The 19,449-nt window shown below is 47.6% G+C and overlaps 1 protein-coding gene and 1 pseudogene across 17 annotated transcripts in view; both read right to left on the bottom strand.

The window, feature by feature from the left end:
- Window positions 1–19,449, bottom strand: part of CPEB1 (cytoplasmic polyadenylation element binding protein 1) — a 53,574-nt gene that overhangs the window by 13,374 nt on the left and 20,751 nt on the right. For 9 of the 17 annotated variants that reach the window (XM_016135409.2, XM_016135413.2, XM_016135408.2 and 6 more), the window contains one exon: window positions 10,531–10,722. In XM_016135409.2, the coding sequence (XP_015990895.1) occupies window positions 10,531–10,722 (192 nt within the window). Of the gene's footprint in view, window positions 1–10,530; window positions 10,723–11,078; window positions 11,295–19,449 lie in introns of those variants that run through there. The other 8 variants (XM_016135412.2, XM_016135406.2, XM_016135410.2 and 5 more) reach the window with 3 other exon arrangements.
- On the bottom strand, window positions 19,262–19,380 carry LOC118611724 (annotated as a pseudogene).

Raw genomic sequence — 19,449 nt, 5'->3', positions numbered from 1 at the left:
CATGCAGCTGTGGAGGCATGAAGGCTGTGGAAGAAGCCTTAACTCGGTATTCTTTCTAGTCTGAAGAAAGGGCAAAATATCCATCTCTAAATGGCTATGAGGTAAAACCAAAATAACGTGTTTAAGCGTGTGGCTGCTCAGTAAAGGGTGGCTGTGACCGGCTCCACCTCACCAGTAACTTGAGCAAAACACAGGTCACCAGGGCTGGTTCCCCTCAGGCTCTCAGACAGTCTGAATGCTTGGCTGGGTTGTTGCAATGGGTCCCGAAAGGCAGGACTAAAGCTCTCCCAGCACGAATCCAGAAATCCAGAGAACGCATGCTTGCAGGGTGCCAGCCACACAGGCCATTTGTGACAGACGAGGTATGGATCAGGACCAGCCTGCTCTCCTTTAGCCAAATAACCTCCCTTTCAGATATACAGCCAGGTGTATATCTTTAACTTTTTTTTAATGCAGACGATACTGTGGATGTGTTTACTGTGGTTAAAAAAAAAAAAATCCTTATTTTGAAAAGAAACTGTCATACTGTTTTCCACAGTGGGCGCGCGCCAGTCCACACTCCTGCTGAGGCGCTTCGGGCCCCTACACCCTGACCGACCTTGGTGTGCCTGGGCCTTACACTTCCAGACGTCCAAGCCCAGCGTGCTGAGAGGTGGGGGCAGCTGCACCACACCCAGCAAGGACTTCAGTGTTGAGTCTACTACTCTCTCTTTAAGGAAACGTTCTTTAACTGGACCTTTCAAAGCAGCTTCCCAGGTGTGAGCACTCAATTGTGTGCTGACACTCAGCGTGTCTCCAAGCTTAGATTCTGGCCTCCATCAGAAAGAACCCTTGTCAACCTTCTCCCATTCTCTGGGCGAACCTCTGCCTCATTGCAACACAAAATAAAGCCCCTGAAACTCACGCCCTGAGAAGGCAGGGAGTGCAAAGGTTTAGGCGAGGCTCCCTCTGGTGCTGCGAAATCTGGCATCACAGCATGGTGAAAACTAAGACCACAGGCGTCCATCCTGAACGTGGCACCGGTGCCTGAGGGCCTCATCGTTCTTCAGTTTACAAAATGAGTCCAGGGTGGTGAAAAACAGGGTAGCGATCAGATCACAAAGAGCTCCGACGACCAAGTAAGAGCGTTGAGATCTGCTCTGCAGGTGACTGGGAGACACGGAAGAGCTGCTGTGGGGATGGAGGGAGACCGACCAGGTTCCAACTGAGGAAGACAGCTGCTGGCACCCAGTGCCCAGTTGAGAGGGAGACCGAGTACTTAACTAGACTTGGGCAATTCCCCCCAGCCATGTCAGGAACCTGGACAGACCCTGGACCCACACAGGCTGTCGTCTGCCTCCTGAAGAGCATGTGAAGGAGGAAGTGGGACACAAGAGTTGATCGTAACAGCAGGAGAGGGATGAAAAACGGGTCATGTATTATCAGTGAAAGAAGAGTGCCAACTTGCTGGAAACAAATGGAAAACTAACCATTTCAAGGGGCTGAGAGCTACAAGAGGATGCAGGGGGCAGACGGGATAAAGAGGAGGATGGGGAAGGTGAGGACTGAGTTCGGAGGAATGGCAAGACCCAGAGTGCGTGACCTTAGGTGTCTGAAGTGGAAGGATTCCAGAGAGGTCATCCATATGAACATTAAAGGGACCCCTGGTGACAACTGGGCCTGCGGTTGAAACAAACCAAAAACAGACACTGAGATCTTCAGAGAAGGGAAAGGACTGGGATATTAGGAGAGTAAGAAAGAAGGATGGGGCTGGGGAGAATGCGCAGCCCACACGTGACAGACCAGACCAGCACCCTAAGGGAAAAGCCTCCAGCAGAAGGGGGAGTCAGAGGGAGCGTTCGTCAGAGACAAGACACAGAGCGGTCTACTGATCCTAGAGCAGGCAGGTGGGAGGTCCGTGGGTCATCAAGGGAAACAGCACAAAGCATCAGGCGTGGCCACAATGAGGAGGAGATGGCGGGCCCAAAGGGCTGTGGGCAGCACATCAAGGATGACCAGCATGAGCCAATCACTATGTCTGAAACCAAGGTTTTAAAAAAAAAGTGTATCTGAAGGAGTCAAAAAGCACATGGGTGCCACGTGACTACCTTTCTCATTCACATCACAATGTGTTCACTACCGTGTCAGCACGTCTGTTCTACCAGCCACAAATCTGTCGATTAACCTCCAATTTCTTTTTTACCGTTTCCTCAACATTTTCTTGAGGCATTGTCAAATTCCCGTGTCAAAGTTAGGGGTTACTTCTATAGGACTCCCTTAACCTAATAAGCCTGTCTAAAGAGAAAGTGGCATGACAACACACACTGGCCACTAATTAACTCCATTTCTTTAGGTGCTCAGAGTCCATGCTCGTCATCTGCTCTAATCTGGACCAGGTCTGATCGCCCTACCATTCACTAGCAGCAACTCCCACCTGCTGCACATCTAGTGAGTGCCAGACACCGTCAGAAGCACTTTAGGTGAATAATCTTCACTGAACCTAAAAAGTGGGCATCATCACCCCATCGTAACAGAAGGAAACCAAGGCTCCAAGGGCAAGCATTTGTGTAACAGCTGGTGAATGGGACCCAATTCTTTTTCATTCCAAGCTTTATTTCTGTAATGCACCATTTGTTAGTGACCTTTTTAACACCCAGGACTACATCTTCCTGTCTTCATTTTCTTGATACCTCTCCTTCATTCAAATTTAAGACCATCAACTACAGATTAGCTACCTCACCTAGCAGAGGGAAGTGCCTTGGGACCCGAATCATCCACGTCTTAAGACTTCTCTAGGGCCTGGCTGCTGTAGGAACTCATTAAAAATGTATCTTGGGCCCCATTCCAGATCTGAATCAGAACCTGCATTTTAACACAATCCTCAGAAGGTCTGTGTGCACATTAAAGTTTGAGAAGCACTAATCTAGAAAAACCTGAGGCTTGCTACTTGAAGCTTCTAATCAGTTCCCTTTACCACACCCCAAAAACCTTTCATGTGTAATTATTTCCCTTGACTTAAAAACTGTAGGTTATTTCAGTACAACTCTTATAGTGCAGCAGCGACTAATACCCAAGGGAAGAAAAGAGACCAAGGTGGCTATGTAGGACATTTCCCAGAGTCTGATCTCTGAAAAGAAAGGGCAAAGAGGGAGGGAGATAGAGTCACCAGGAACAAATAATGGATATAAAAGAGAGTGGCATGGACTGTGATAACAGTTTCAGCAAAGTGATGGCCAGAATGAGCTGGACATTGTGAAAAACATTCAAGGCAGCTGATGAACTCTGCACTCACAGGGAGCAAAGCGAGCATGGGCCTGCTGCTGGGGACAGGTGCCTGTGTACGGTGAACGGAGAGAAAATGCGGGGAAGGGTACCGACAAAATCAGAATACAAGCAACACTTCAGTGACAGTCTTGTAGTGATTTTAAATTGACTGAAATGATAACTCTTTAGTGATGTATGTATGAATGAGAAACATTCTATTCTTCACGGTTCGTAAATTAAATATATATAGACAAACATGTAGAGGGAACAAACAAATGATACAGCAAAGGAGGTGATCGCAACACTAGGAAAATCTGAATAAAGGGATACAAGTATCCTCTGAATAGTTTTTATTTTATATTTGTAACTTCTGTAAATTTAAAATAATTTCCGAACAAAAAGTTTTTTCTTAATGAAGGAAGGAAAACTAGTCAACGCCCATTTAACTTTTTTTGCCTCTTTGGAGGCAACTGATCTAACCAGAGCATAATAGAGACTAGAATCCCACGACATGGGGAAAAAATGGTAATTGAGTGCTTCTGGAGTTTCTGCATAGAAGAAATAATCTCCTTTTAATAAGCTCTTAAAGTATATTTGTACAGATATCTGGAGGTACATGTATACTCAGTTCTGCCTTCTCCACCACGTGTACCGACAACATCCAAACACCTGGCAGAGAGGAGAGGATTGATGTCTGCTGGATATGCTGAAAGCAGGGGACTACCCCACATCTCAGAGCCAGGATGCTCACTGAGGCTACAACCTTTCTATCAATGTTGACCTATTTAAGAACACAGATACAACTCAGAATTAGGGGGAAAACCCTTAATACATCTCTACACAGCCCATCACCAAAACAGGTTGCGAGAAGTACAGTTACTAGCCACATACCTTTGTGACAAAACTCCTTCAATTAGTTTCAAATGCTGTCTTCAAAGACGACTAAACACATATAGATACAGGATGCAGTGTCTCCCTCCCCTGACCAATCCTCCCCAGAATCTGCTGGGACTCTCGCTGCCACTGATATCACTTCTACGTTCAAGTAGAGAGAGGAGACTGGACAGAGCCTCACTGAACACTCTTTCAACACCACAGGAAAAAAAGGGAAAAGAGCTTGGGTTGGTGGCCTGCAAAGGGGCAACACCATCCAGCAAAGACATAAGATCAGGGTGCCCGAGAATTAACACACCTGAATCACATGTCTGTGCGACAGTTTCCTGCAAACGTTAAACTGGAAGGAGCTAGAGATATGGCAGGACTGTGGCTAGGAGAGAGGAGGAGGACAAGGAGACCCAGTATCAAGTGCCTGGGATTTTCCAGGTGGTTTGATATTTCCTTCAACCCACAAAAGCCAAGTTTCTGGAAACCGTCACCTTTGATCAAATGCCCCAGAGTGACCGTCCCTCTATAGGCCAACCTCACGCAGGGCCTAGCCAGGTGGCTCTTTGAGCACGTACAGATCAAAGTAAGGAAAGCAGCAGAGACATCGGCCTCTCGGGAAAGGTGGGACCACACTTCAAGAAATGGAACCTGTCTTGCTCCCAGCTTAGCCCATGAAACCACGCTTGCCCACTAGGACCAGGAGAGGAGGAGCAGAGCAGCTAGGATGCCGCCACCCCTCCTCCTAAGAAGGCATGGCCACCTGCTGGAAGGGCCGGCTCTTTACACCACATAACCTGAAATCCTGTGGAAGTGACAGGTCCCTGTGCTGCAGGCCAGTGACTCATCTCAAACTCTGCTCCCCTGCACAGGGCACAAAGCTACATCAAGGCCAGATGTCAAGTATAAACCTAAGGTCTAAGGGTGGGAAGGAGGGTGCCTCTAGCCCTGGTGGCCAAGTGTACATCTTCCAAAAGTGACTAAGAACAGTGTGCTCTTCCTGGAGCAGAGACACCCGTCCCCACTCGCACGCTGGCAGGAATCGCACCAGCTACAGACAGCTCTCAGGGAAGTCACAGGGAGGAGACGACCTGGCAGAAGGTCCCAGCTCATTAACGCTACTCAGAGGGCACAAGAGACCAAATCAGCAATAATATTTTTAGACCGATTGTTAACTTTCTCCACTTTCGCCCTCCTATGCCAGCTCCTGTGGGTTTTACAGCTGAGTCACCATTTGAATTTCCTAAAGTCTTCCTTGCTTAAGAGTACAAAGGCGCCCAGAGTCTGATGGTGGCAGCAGCAATGGAGGAAAGAGCTTCGCACTACATGTTGGCATTGGAGACACTGACCTTGAGCTCAGCTCGACAGAGACTAGGCCCAGGAGACCACCGTCACACGCTTGTCATCCAGTGGAGCAGTCACAGGAAAAAGCCAAACCAGGGCTTTTATTCCTAACCCGAGATACAAGGCCACATACCTGGAGCCTGTCTTCCCTATCCCAACCCTCGGTTCTAGGTTGTCTGTTCAAAATCTGTCTGAAGGCACAGAGGTAGGAAGGGGGAGGGCGGCACTCATTCCAGGGCCCAACCTGAGCTCTACACCACACCCAGCTCAGGGGTGACCTTCTGAGCCCGAACTCCCTCCACCAACTGTGGAACCTAAAGGTCCAAGACAGTATCCAACACAGCTTCCCTCCCCCGCAATCGTGATTACTGGATACGAGTCGCTGAAGAGACGACATGCCCACGTCCTTGCACACGCTCTGTCTCTGCACTCAACCACCTCAACTTGTTTTTCTGCTAGGAGGTGCCCTATTGCCACAATGCATCCCAGGCTTCCTCTCTGCATGGAAAGCAACTCAACAGACAACCTGACTCCATGACAGAATCCATGCGCCAGTGACAAAAAGTTTCTGTAAATGCATTATCCTGTCCTGAAAGCTACAGAGGCTCAGAGATACTGATCTCTGAAGATTCTGTCCATCCAGCTGGTCGACATGAGGAGGAGGAGGAAGAATGGAAGAGACCTTGTCCCAACACCCAGGATTAACACACTGACTGGCTCAGCAATCAGCACCCGTTTAGTGAGAGCTGGTCAGAAGTCCACGACGGGCTCTGTGCCATGTGCTTAAATGTAGTGGTAGACAGCTGGACAGCTGAGGGGGAGCTGCTAGAGACTTCGGGCCTGGAAAGCCCACGTCACACAGAGGAGGAGCCCAACATTATTTTGGATACTGCCCCAGAAAGGTCATTTGGAAGTACGCAACAGCAGAAGCAAACTTCTCCTCTAGCCCTAGGTTGATCTAGTCTGCTGACCAATGAGGAGCCTGCAAGTGACACAGCATAGGGGACACACCATTCACGGAGCCGCACTGAGGGCAAAAACCTGAGAGGGTGAACGCCTGCAAATCCCCAAGGAGCTTCTACAGGAGAGCGGAGGAAACAGGATGCATCCTCCAGCACCTGACGCTGAGCACATGGTCTGCCCCCTGAGCTTCACCATTAGGAGTCCTTATTTCCAGGTCCCCCAAAGAGATGCTTGGTCACCCCCATTACACTGAGTTATGTCGCATGCAAGACAGTCAGCTAGGGAAAGGCAGGAAGGCAATCCTGTGGACTGAGCTGAGACTCAGGTGGAGAGGGACTCAGAACTGTCGGTCGTGTGCCCTGGCCCTGAGGGACCTCACGAGGGAACACATCAGCTCTGGCTGGACAGTCCGGAGTGGTACGCAGCGACCTTACCGTTAAGGTGTTCATGCTCAACACGCTAAGGTTCTACTCACAGGAACATGGGTGTCATAGAAAGCAGAGGTCTAGAACCAGAGACCCGGGCTGGAATTCTGGTAGTTGTGTCGCTTTTTGTCACTTGGCAACCTCATCTTTCAGAGAGGAACAGTAATAGTGGCCATTTCACAGGCCTGCACAAGCATTAAAATCACCTGGTGTATGTAGTGCAGGAGGCGGCTGACAACGCTGGTCATTAGGCGTTGTGCCCCACCCCAGGACACTGAGGATGGCTTCCACGGCCCTGCTGTTCCACTGCAGGACTTCGGACACTGCAAGGAGGACAGAGGTGGCCTTGAGCACATGCCACCAGGTCTCGGGGAAAACCCACATCTGACGTTCATGCAGCCCTGAAAGGCTCCCTCCGCAGCAGAGGTGAGGCCTTGGGGGGTGGGGGGCAGGTCTAGGAGGGAGGGGCACACACAGCGCCACACCTAGCCCAGGCTGGCCTTGCAGGCTCCACTCAGACACAGATTCCACCCTAGGGCCTTCCCACAGGCCACTGAGGCCAATGACATCCACACGGTAGAAGAACCGCAGCCCCTGGAGAAAGGCCCCGAGTTGCATCTCATGCTGAGAACCCAGCGAAAGGTTGTTCCAGTGCAAAAAATCCCACTGCAGCAACAATCAGGTTGTGTTCAGCACGTTCTCATCTGTTTTCCCTTAATGGTCACAGGGATTTGCAAGGGCAACAATTTTACCCAACGAGGTTATCCCAGTGCCCAACATACTGCCTGGCACGCAGCTAGTGCTCAATGTTTGTTGAATGAATTTAGCCAAGATTTTCAGTTGAGAGCTCTGCTATCCTCAACCTGCCCCTCACACTGCCGGATACTTAGGGTGGCAGAAGCAGCTCACGTGGCAGAGCCCGAGGAACAAGCCTGCAGCCTGCGCTGGATGCGGAGACAGCAGGGCACCAGGCTGTCTGCAAGGATGACCCCAGAGCTGCTGAGATGCCTCCCCCTGCCCCGCCCTAGAAGAGACGGAGCTAGCTGGCCTTCAGATGGGAAGGCTGTGTAGGCACGGAAACGTGGGCTGCATGTTCCCGCACTGCTGGCAAGGGTGCCCGATCCGGCACTGCAGCTGGCGGTGGGAGGGCCGCATCCCACTCCATGAGGCGGCACCCTCATGGTGGCTTTTCAAGAAGGCCCAGAAGTCAGAGAGAGGAAGACGGCCGTCGTCACAGCTCCAAAACCCCAGGACAACATGGCGATTAGGGATGGGTGTTTATTCAACCCTCAGAGAGAAAGACATACCCACACTAACCCTGCCTACAGCCAGATCGTGCCACTGGGGCCACCCTCTGGTCCCTGTGAATGCTGGGGTCGCACACTGCAGTCCCTCCCTGATCCATGGAATCATGTGATGTTTATCACTACCGTGCCCGAGATGGAAGGTGAATTAAATCCATGCCCACTGAGAGACAGACACCTACAAGCACAGGGCTCTCAGGTGGTGGGGACGCTGGGGACATTAAGGCTGGACCCAAGCTTTTTTTTTTTTTTAATTAAACTACAATTGACATATTATATTAATTTCAGGTGTACAACATAGTGATTCTGCATTTACATACCTCACGATGTGATCACCACGATACATCGAATAACCATCTGTCTCCATGCGAAGTTGTTATGAGAACACTAACTATATTCCCTGTACATTACACCCCATGACTTATTTATTTTATAACCGGAAGTCTGCACCTCATTCCCCTTCACCTTTTTCACCCACCCCCAACCTCCACCCCCCCAAACCATTAGTTTGTTCTCTGTATCTATGAGTCTGTTTCTGCTTGATTTTGTTTTAGATACTGCATATAAGTGAAATCATATGGTATTTGTCTTTCTCTGTCTGACTTATTTCACTTAGCATGAGACCCTCTAGGTCCATCCATGTGGTTGCAAACGACAGGATTTCAGTCTTTTTTATTGCTGAGTAATAGCCCAAGCTATTTTTTTACAGCCTAATTTCACAGTAACTTCCAGGCCAAGCTCAGCAAGCTCTGAGATGGCGCCCCGTACGTCTGTGCTGACGCATTTCAGGACCCTCACCCTCAGGGCTACAACACACCGAAGCCAGAGAGCAGCCACAGCTCACCTGCCACCTGTGACAGACAGGGCCCTGGCCAGATGCTGAGCCCAGACTGCTGCCCACTTCCTGGGGGAAGCTCAGATACTATGGGGCAGAGGGCAAGGTCAGCTTCACAGCCCACCCAAGTTGGCGTCAAAAGAACCACATAAAAGAAACGACCATGGCCTCCAAGCCAAGGTCTCCAGGTGCAGGGTGCCAGACAGTGTACCACACTTCCTTGCCTCCAGGGGAAGAGGGCAGTTACCGACCTTTCTGGAAAACCTAAGTCAGCTGAAGGCCAGTACTTCGAGAGGTTCTACCTTAACTCAGAGGTAGTTTCTTAAGGCAAATTAAAAAAAAAAAAAATCCAAACCACTACCCCCCAATCAAATGGGATTTTACCAAAACAACTGGGCACTAAATGCCAGCAGACACAACAGTCCCAGGCTCTGCAAAGCATTCTAAAAAAAGACCTGCGCCAAACAGGGTGGCGGCCAGAGAAATCAGCAAGACGGTACCTTGCAGCCATGCCTGCCAGATCCTGGGGCGGGGGAGGCAAGGGAAGGGGGGCAGCTCAGTTGCTCCCGCTGTCAGCACCAACTGCAAATGGCTGTCCCCCCCCAAAACCTTTACATCCTCCTAAGTAGCTGCTGCCAATATTCTTGTTATGAAGGTATAATTTAACATAAAGCAAAATATGTAAATTGTAAGTATCCCTATAGTGTTTCTTAAGTTAATATTTCTTCCTGAACACTCTAAGACTTGTATCTGGCCAACCCTCCCCTTTGTACCACAAGAGGGAAATAAACGGGCAGTGGGAAGGTCTGAGCAGAAGCAGTTCAAGGGGTGGCTGAGAAGCTTCTTTAATTTGTCCCCATCGAATCCTTCTAAGTGACAAGGGATCCTAAAGGGGAGTGGCTCTTCCACTTGGATACCCTTAACACAAAGAAAGAAAAAAAAACCTTGGTAGGCGAGTTACTCCACCACGCCTACCCTGCCGACCCCCTTCCGGGATCAATGCTCTTAACCTGTGTAAAGCCAATTCCGATATCCCAGGATTACCCAGCCTCACTGGACGCTAAAATTCTTCGCTTGCCATGACTTGGGGACCACCCATCCTTCACACATAGCTCCCTAGTCTTAAAAGCCACTGAGAAATAGAATTCGGATGTCCGGTAATCAGCCCCTGAAGTCCCCTCCCCCGCCCAAAAGTGTTTTGCTTCATCATCTCTAAGACAGGCCAGGCACTAGGATGTTTATCTGGATCTTTTCTGCATACGGCTGTCACCTTGGGGACCTTTCCCAGGGCCACCCCAGGTGCAGACTAACAACTCCAGGGAATCTGTCAGGGTGATTGGAGAAGCCGAGCCTGGCTTTACGAGCAACCATCTGTCCTGCACACTCGCAGCCAGCAGCATCTCCATCTCTTGCAAAAACGCTCCATGTTGTGCAGGGGGGATGCAAAGGGGAACAGAACAACTGTTGCTGTGGGTATCCTCACTGGCCACCCCACACGCCCCCTCCCCTAGCCAACTCATTTTCTGGCACCCACCTGAGTGTGTGCTGCTCTGGGCTGAGGCATCTGAGTCCTGGGTGCTCCAGGGTCGGTCCCAGCCTGTGAGACTGAGGGACTGCAGGCCAAGGCACAAGTCATTTGCATCTGGGAGGCCACGGGGAGAATCTTGCGCAGAGGTGGGGAAAAGCATCCTGCTTGGAACTGTTTCTTCAGAGTCCGGGAAGTCTGCTTTGGACAGGAGGACAGCAAAACCTCAGAGTTAAGGGCTGCTTGCCCCAGTATAATCAACAATAAATAATAACAGTTTCCCCAGGCTTAAGGACCAGTCATCCAAGTGGGCTGCACGCTGCAGCCGCTGCCTCTGCACTTTTGGGGGCGTCAGAACGGCAGCGGTTGCCATGCAGCCCCCTCCCCACACACACACCCCTATCCAGTCTGCATTACAGACTGGGCCAGCATGTGATCAGGCTGCTGATGCTTCCCGCTGCCAGTGACATCAGCCGGCTGAGCCGTGCAATAGAGAGCGGCATCATCCTTCACAGATCGGGGGAGGAGCAGAAGGGGACGACAGGGAGGAGACTTGCCTCCCAGGGAAGAGACGGAACAACAGCTACTCAGAACAGCCGGGGTGTGGTGCCGGTAAGTCAGGGTTGTGAGGCAGCGCCCTCCCGTCCCGGCAATGGTGGCCAGGCGGCCCTCAGGCACGACGGAATCCTCTCCGCTGCCGACAGCAGAGCCAAAGCAGCGACTGCCTGCTGGTGTAGCTCTGCCCTCCTGCCCCTCCCGTTCCCTCCCTTTGCTCTCCACCCCCAAACCCAAAAACACTCTAGTCCTGGACTCTCTCCAGCTGCTTGCTCAAGCCCTGGTTTTGTAGCCCAGTGCAAAGCTCTACAACCCTGCTGGCAAAAATCTATGTGCTCCAAGTGGCCCCTGACACAGCAGTGTCCGCCACTGAGGAACAGGACAACCTTCAGAAAAACAGTGCACGCTTGGACCCTGGAGACAACGCCCAGCGCCCCAGGCTCCTCAGAAGCAGCTTACCACAGAGAAAAGGGGTCCACTAGGCTGCTAGAGGGGGCGTTGCCAGGATGCCCGAGGCGTGGCCCCCAACCTGCATGCCGAGTCAGATGCGCTCTGACTAGGAAAATCGGTTCCTGGGTTCCCTCACTCCAAAAGGATGAGCATTAGTAGTCGTGAGCAGACATATAAGGTCCAGCACCTCCCTCCCTCCTGCAACTGTAGGCATAGATGGATGGACACTGTGCTTGACAAACCAAAACACGAGGAACAGTCTCAGGAGTCGCCTTATGCCCTGTAGAAGCCCCACTGTCAAGACTTCCCCGTGCCCTTCCAGGAGCCTCAGAGCCCTGCTGCCAGCCGTGAGGTCGCTGACACCTTTAGTGGCCTGCGCCCTCTCTCTCAGGGGTGTAGCCAGGACCATAGCCTTATTTTTGAGACCACTCAGCTCCGGCAATAAAGGCCAGCTTTGCCCGGAGTTTCTGGAACCTCCATCCCCTCCTTGCCAGCATCCTCTCCCGCATCAGCGCTCAGCGCATTTCCAACATGACCCGCAAAAGGAGAGAGAGTGAGGATCCCAGCCCCCGCTGGCAGGCTGCTCCCTGCCCTCAGCCTGCTCTGGCTGGCAGCACTCCACCCTGTTCCCCCATTTACAGAAGATGTAACCAGACAAGGGAAGCAAGCCCACCTGGGACCACCCACGACAGGGTCCGAGGGGGGGCAGAGGGTGGGCGAACACTGTCAGCCACAGGAGTGCTGGCCAGCGCCTCCTGCAGCGCCCTGTCCACGGGCGCTCGGGGCTGGGCCTAGAGGAACGGCCAGTCTGTGGGAGGGACTACTCCCTTGGAGGGTGTTTAGAGCTTTGCTGTTGTGTCATCTATCCCTGTTGTTCTTGTCTGGCTGTAAGAACTCTGCGTGCTCCCTGTCTGTGTCTGTCAAAGCCTCGTTCACTGTCGCACAGGCTGAGCAAAAACTCCTGGTGCTGGGGCTACCCCTACCCCAGACCACTCCCTCCTGCTCTCTCCATCCACCCTCCTCGCAAACCAAGGGCATACGTTTAAAATAACCTGTACGTATTCATCACAAACCATAATGCTTCCTTTAAAAACATCCACATTTAAGTACCCAATCCCCCTAAACTACTATCTATATAGTCCCTTCCACCCCAACGTGAGGACAAACATTTCTACCCTCCCCTCTCAAATCAGAGCACCTGTGTACATGGTGACCTCCATGCCCCAGGCACAGAAAACCTAACCATGGACCACACTCCTGCTGCTCGAAGCAGACGGGGCAGGGCGGGAGAGCAGCACTCATCTCTACACCAAGCACCACCACCTGCCCACCCAGACCTGACAGACCGCACGCCCAAGCAGCAGGTCTGCTTAAGGGTATTGAGGAACGAACGGCTAGCAGCTTCCAGGAGCTTAGAGACCTGACTGCAGCATCGCTCTGCTTTCACTCCCAGAGCCCCTGCTGCAGACACCACCTGACCCTTGCCCACTCTCCCTCCCACTGCTTCTTCCAGACGAAGGCTTTCGCTCTCATTGCAGGACTCCTTCACTAGAGTCGCAGATGAAGGTGGCCACAGCCCTTAAGCCCTTGGTGCGGCAGGCTGGGAAAGTGAATGGCAGGCCTTGCTCTGCTGCCCTTTCTGAGCATCCTGTCACCTGCAAAGGGGGAGGCGCTGCCACCTCTCAGTATTCTGTGAGGACTGCACAGAGTGCTTGGTACAGTGTCCAGCACAGAGTACTTCAGTGTTTTATTTTCAGTAGGGTGACCATATAATTTATCATCCAAACCAAGACACTTCTGAGAGAGAAAGGGGACAAATATTGATAATCAGAGCAGGACAGTAGTGTAAACAGAGACCATCCTGGGTCAGAGGCAGGCACCATCCCTCCTCTTGCAGCCACGTGTGTCCAGAAACATTTCACTCAAAACGCCTTTCTAATGGCTTCCTGACCTCCTCTCTCCAAACCTACCCAAGCTGCTCCACTGCTCTATATTGGAAGAAAGTCTGGGAAATAAACTATCAACACAGGCTAACACGCAGTGAGTTCCAAGATCTGAAAAGCAAAGGCTAATTTTAATGAGCAAAAGCTCACCTTTCCTTCTCAAACTCACATCCGAAGCTAGACAGGAACTTAGCCCTTTCTATTGGAGAATATCTTTAAAATCTTTTGCCAAGTATCAACTAGATACTAGAAGCTATCTTTAGTAACCAGCACAAGATGAAGTGATCATTCTCATTCTAAGGCATCTATTTGAACAAAACCTCAGCTTAAATGCTTTCCCCTATAAATGCCTCTTATTAATATACCTATACAAAGTTTCTGACTTAAGTTCCTTAATTTGGTTCAAAATTTTAATATCATTTCCCTTCTAAAGCATCAGTTTTCTTCTTTATAGTAATTTGCCAAACTTCTTATCAACAGAACAATTCAGGAAAATAAGTAAACTGACCCACGGTTCAAAGTTTGTCATAGGCTACAATAAAGCATTCCCAGGTGGGACTCCAAACTCTGAGGGGAGCCAGGAACTCTAACTCCAGGGTTCAGCGAGGTCGCCTCCACCCTGACCTCCTACATCCTCAGCACAAGGACCTGTCTATCTTCTGATGACTCCTCTGCTAGCAAACTTAGCACACAATTGCTCAAGGTCCCCTGCAACTATGTTCTTGAGCATCTGGCAAATAGGGAAAGACAAGAATGGTGCCTTTTGGCCCCACTTGTGAAGCCTTTAGGGCAGACTCCATTGTAAAAGGCAAGTGGTGACCGCAAGTAGTCAGTGAGGACCCTGGGAGAACTAAGCAGATGTGTCATGAGTTTTGAGGTGGTAACAGAGAAGGTAAGCAAGGTGTGTCTGGGCCAGCCAAGGCAGGAAGAGCTGAGGCTGGAATAACAAACCGATGCTCAGGCTCATGGCGAGGCATTTCTATAAACTCTTAAACAGGAAATACTGTGGTACAGGCCCAAGATGGACCAGAGATCAGAACTAGGGAAACCAGGGATAGGAGGAAGAGTGCAGAAGGGAAGAGGAGGAGTTGGGAAGCAGGAAAATCTGCTGAATGACACTACAAAGCTGCATCTATACCATAATTATAACTGTGTGAAAACTGTGTTTTGATGGGCAATGTTGGTAATGGAACATGGGAAAATACATCTATGTGTGAGGTTAGTAGGCTCTGACTTTACTTTCCTTTAGTTACTGCACAAACATAACAATACGAAATCTATCCTCTGCTTTCTTTTCCTTTTTAGACTTCAAATTAGTACACTATTATAAGATGTACAGCAACCACACTTGGGCTCTTTTATAAAATGTTGACTTCATCCCAAAATTCCAGTCCCTGGGAATAACAGATAAGACATTGAGTCATCTGTCCCCATTAGATTCTTTAAAATGACAGATTGACTTTACAGTCAGCTGAGACTACTCATCGATTTATGGTTCTTAAAGTTTTAACGAGCCCATAAAGTAGCATTTCTAAGACTGTATTTCTAAAAATACTATTTGGAAGATTATTTTTTTCCCAAAAATAAAAACAAAAACAAAAAAGATGATTCTGAAAATCCATTTTGGCAACTTACAGAGCAAACATGCAAGAAGTCAGACATCTGTCAAGGTCATTTCAGCTGCCCTGCCTGCACTGTGGTCCCAGATGCCAGTGAGGCTGCAGCTTCCCCAGGGCAGTGCATCTCCAGCCTTCCCGGTAGAGGATGAGCCCAGAATCTTTTCACAACACTGATTCTGATTCAGCAGATCTGGGGCAGGCCCCAGAATCTGCATTTTTAACGAACTCCCAAGTGACCTTGAGGCTACTGGTCTGCAGACCACACTGAACAGAAGTTCAAAATGGCTCTTTTACCGAAGGTTCTCTCTTCCAGGTAATTCACCCCATTCCTACCCTACACCTCTTTCTTCCTGGTGTTCATTTTCCTAAACAAGTACCTTCAAGGGTTCCTGTTGCCTCTCAGATCAAAGCCAATGCCCAGGCCCTGGCTTACTCATTAACCGCCTCTTACCTACTCACCCAACATAAAAAGCTGAGCTCTCCCCCAAGCTCACACACTGGGGAACTACCTGCTGTTAATCTGTATGCTAATTAGTGCGACAGTGGCTCAGGTGAGGGAGTGCAGGATGGCCAGGATGCTCAAGGGAAGTTTCTTTATAATTTTAACTATACGTTAAAAATCACATTATGGATTAAGATGTAAGAGAGAACATTAGGTTTACTTTGTACTTCCCACCATAAAAGTATGCCCCTTAGATTATTTTAGTCTTGACAGCTTTTAATAATTTTCAAATGAATTCTATAAATTATTTCAAAGTGGTTTCTATAGTATTTCTTAAACATTACAAACATTTAGATTTTACAATGTCATACACCATGTTCACATACTGGAAGGGTTAAAATCATTAAAAAGTTAATTCCCACCAAATTGCTCTACACAGCCAATGCAACCTCAGTAAGACGGCTGGCCTTCAAGCAAGTCAGTGGGGGGAAAAGATGCTGGAACAACCAAACAGCCACATGGGAGGAAAAAAATCAGCCTCGACCCCCTACCTCCTACCATATAGACACATTAATTTAACATGGATCAGAAAGACCTATGAGTGAAGGTTAAAGCTATAAAGCTTCTCTATGAAAACAGACTATCTTTGTGACTTGGGGTAGGGGAGTGCCGAGGTTTCCTATGGAGAGGACACAGAAAGCAATGATCACTAAGAAAAAAAGTCTGATAAACTGGACTTAATCGAAATTAAAAACTTCTGCTGATCAGGACACATTAAGATCACAGGCAAGCTATAAACGGGAGACAATATATAAGACCGTATTTGACAAATGGCTAGTTCCTAGAGTATATAGGAAACCTGAATTCAAAAGTTAAAAAACAAAAATTTTTAAAGGGCACAAAATCTTGAAAAGGCATTTCACGAAGATATATAACTAGCCAATAAGCACTGGAAAAAATGCTCGACATCATTAATCATTAAAAGTAACTCAAATTAAACCAAAATGACATACTACCACCACCTACCAACTAGACAGCTAAAATTAAAAAAAACTACTTCACACTTTGTTAACGCTTGGTGTTGTCGATCAGAACCCTCACCCACCACTGTATGACAGTACCATCACTTCTGAAAAAGGTGGGCCAATTTCTTACACACTTAAACATACACTACGCTATGCCCCAGCAAATCTACTCCCGGGTATCCACGAAGAGGAATGAAAGTACATTTCTCCAAAAAGACCTGTCCATGAGTAGTGACAGCGGGTCCTCAAAACATTTCATGCAATGTCGTTTTGTTATATTGTTCACGAGAAAAAAAAACAATCAATTTCCTGCAGGGCCCTGTCTGTGTGGAGTGTGAACGTTCTCCTGTCTGTGACGGTTTTCTCTGGGTGCTCTGGCCCCCCCACGCCCCAGATATGTACACACAAGATGAATGGTGTCCCTCCACTGTCCCTGAGGGAGTGGGTGGATGTGAGTGGCCCTGCCATGGGAGGGCATCCTGTCCAGGGTCAGGCTCTGGCCACCCTTGACCCTGAACTGGAATAAGCAGGTTGGAAAATCATCATCTTACTTGTTTTTAGTCATCTTTATGATGTATAGCTCACATTTATTTCTATGTTTTACATTAGAAGTGTTTTGGGTCTTTATTTAGAAATCTGGTGATGTTTTGGTGATTGAAATGCCGTAGGAACTTAACTCTTGCTTCTGTCAATTAGCCTCTGGTTCAACTGGTTTCATTCTAAACCCTTTCGCTTAAAGTCAGTTTCCAAGGACCTATCATTGGTGTTGAGGACGTACTATACAGCTTTTCAATAATCACCAAAACCTAGAAAGAGTCCAAATGGCCATCAACAGGAAGAGCAAATGTGGTATGTGACCATGCTGGAATATTAATTACTCAGCAATAAAAAGGAATAAAGTATCAATACTTGCAACAGCATGAATGAATCTCAAAATATTACAAAGTATAATAAGCCTTACACAAGACTGTATGTGTGTGTATATATATATATACCTATGTACGTACACACACACACACACACACACACACACACACGCGATTGCATTTCTTTGAAGTTCTAGAATAGGCAAAAGCTTTTACATGGTGAGAAGCAGCGAGGTGGTTACCTCTCCAGGGGGTAGCGGTGGGTGCTAACTGGGAGCGGGTATGAGGGAACTTTCTGAGGTGATGGTAATACACTCCATTGTGATGGGAGCTGGGTGTGTGCACTGATCAGAATGCCTTTAATGATACAAGTAGGATTTGTGCATTTCACTGTGTATAAGTCTTACCTTAAAAAACGTAAACAAAGACTCAACATTAGTTAAGAATATGCATGCTGAAGTATATAGGGGTGATTATATTCATGCCTACAACTTACTTTGAAATGAATTGTAAAAACAAGACAGATTAATAAATGGGTATGGGGATATGGATTTGTGATAAAGCAAAAACAACAAAATGCTGACTGTAGAATCTAGGTGGTGGTTGTTACAGGTGTCATTTTATAATTCATTCAGCTTTTCTGTATGCTTGAAAATGTTCATAATAAAATGCTGGGGGGAAATGAAGTGAGACTTTTCTTACCAAAAGCAAGCCTGACTGAACTAACTGGTTTGACAATACAAACAGACTACATTAAGTTAATTTTATGGCTGACATTTTCCATAAGCAGAGCAAGTTAAAATCTACAGACCCATGTTTTGGCAAAACATACTTAAAACAAGTAATAGGATAAAGAGCATTTTAAAATATTGTATTGGAAAAGACATATTTTAAAATTGACAGTATTTTAACTTTCTCAATTCCTCAGGTGAACTGTTAAACAAGAATGACGTAATCAGTAGTCATCTGAATCTTCCTAAGGAATCTTGAGTGTACTTCCCAACAGACATTTGGTGACTAATGGCTAAGGTAACAAATCTTTTCACAAAATGGTTTCTAGCTCCTTCTTCTCAACAAATGAGAGTAAATGAAACTATCAGCAAGTAAATGACTAAAAGTAATGACAGATGACTGATTTTTAAAAAACAGAACTCAAGAAGTTCAAACAATCGGGTAACACACTCCAATAACACCTTCATCTCCCATCTACTTATTTATGTGAACAAGTTTACTCAGTACAGATCTATAAAAACAAATAATGGGAATATATGTGGTGGTTAAAATTCCAGCAATGAGTCATTTAATATTACACGAGTTTTTTAAATGCCTCATTTATCTCTTTAAGAAGTAATTCCAGTAAACAATGATTAAATAAAATTTTACAAAAATTTGTAACATTTAGATTGTCTTAAACAATGGTCCTACTACTCAATGGCCACACAATCCAGAATGCATACAGTCTTTGAGTCTTAGGAAATAATTTAAAATTTCAATTTATGTACTATTTCTGTTGCAGAGAAGTATAATGTGATCCACAGAAGACTCGAGTGTAAAATATTACACTAGGATAAAATTCTGTGGGAGAAGTGTACTAGAAATATGAATTAAAAAAAGACAAGGGATAATGAAAAATATCCCGAAGAACTGGTGTACATATTTTTAAATAGATGAGAGGTACCAATCTCTGATTCCACTGGATACATTTTCATTTATGATGAAAATTAGATAATCAGATTAAATGTGCAAGGAGTACTTTTTTTTTTTTTTCAGGCGGGGCAACCCTTGGTTGACCTCACAGATTGCAATTGCAAGGATTTTGCCTTATCTTTTTATTTTTTTATACCTACAGCACCTGGTCTTCCTAGGTGGTCTCCCATCCAAGTACTAACCGGGCCCGACCCTGCTTAGCTTCTGAGATCAGACAGGATCGGGGTTGTTCAGGGTAGCACTGGTGTAGATAGGAGTACATATTTTTAAAAATGGTTTTTATTGTGGTAAAATATACGTAACAAAGTTTCACCATTTTCA

Source organism: Rousettus aegyptiacus, unplaced genomic scaffold (genome assembly GCF_014176215.1).
Source record: "Rousettus aegyptiacus isolate mRouAeg1 unplaced genomic scaffold, mRouAeg1.p scaffold_m13_p_14, whole genome shotgun sequence".
NCBI classification, from domain to species: domain Eukaryota; kingdom Metazoa; phylum Chordata; class Mammalia; order Chiroptera; family Pteropodidae; genus Rousettus; species Rousettus aegyptiacus.
The sequence above is the reverse complement of the archived record's forward strand: the minus strand, read 5'-3'. Positions and strand labels throughout refer to the sequence as shown.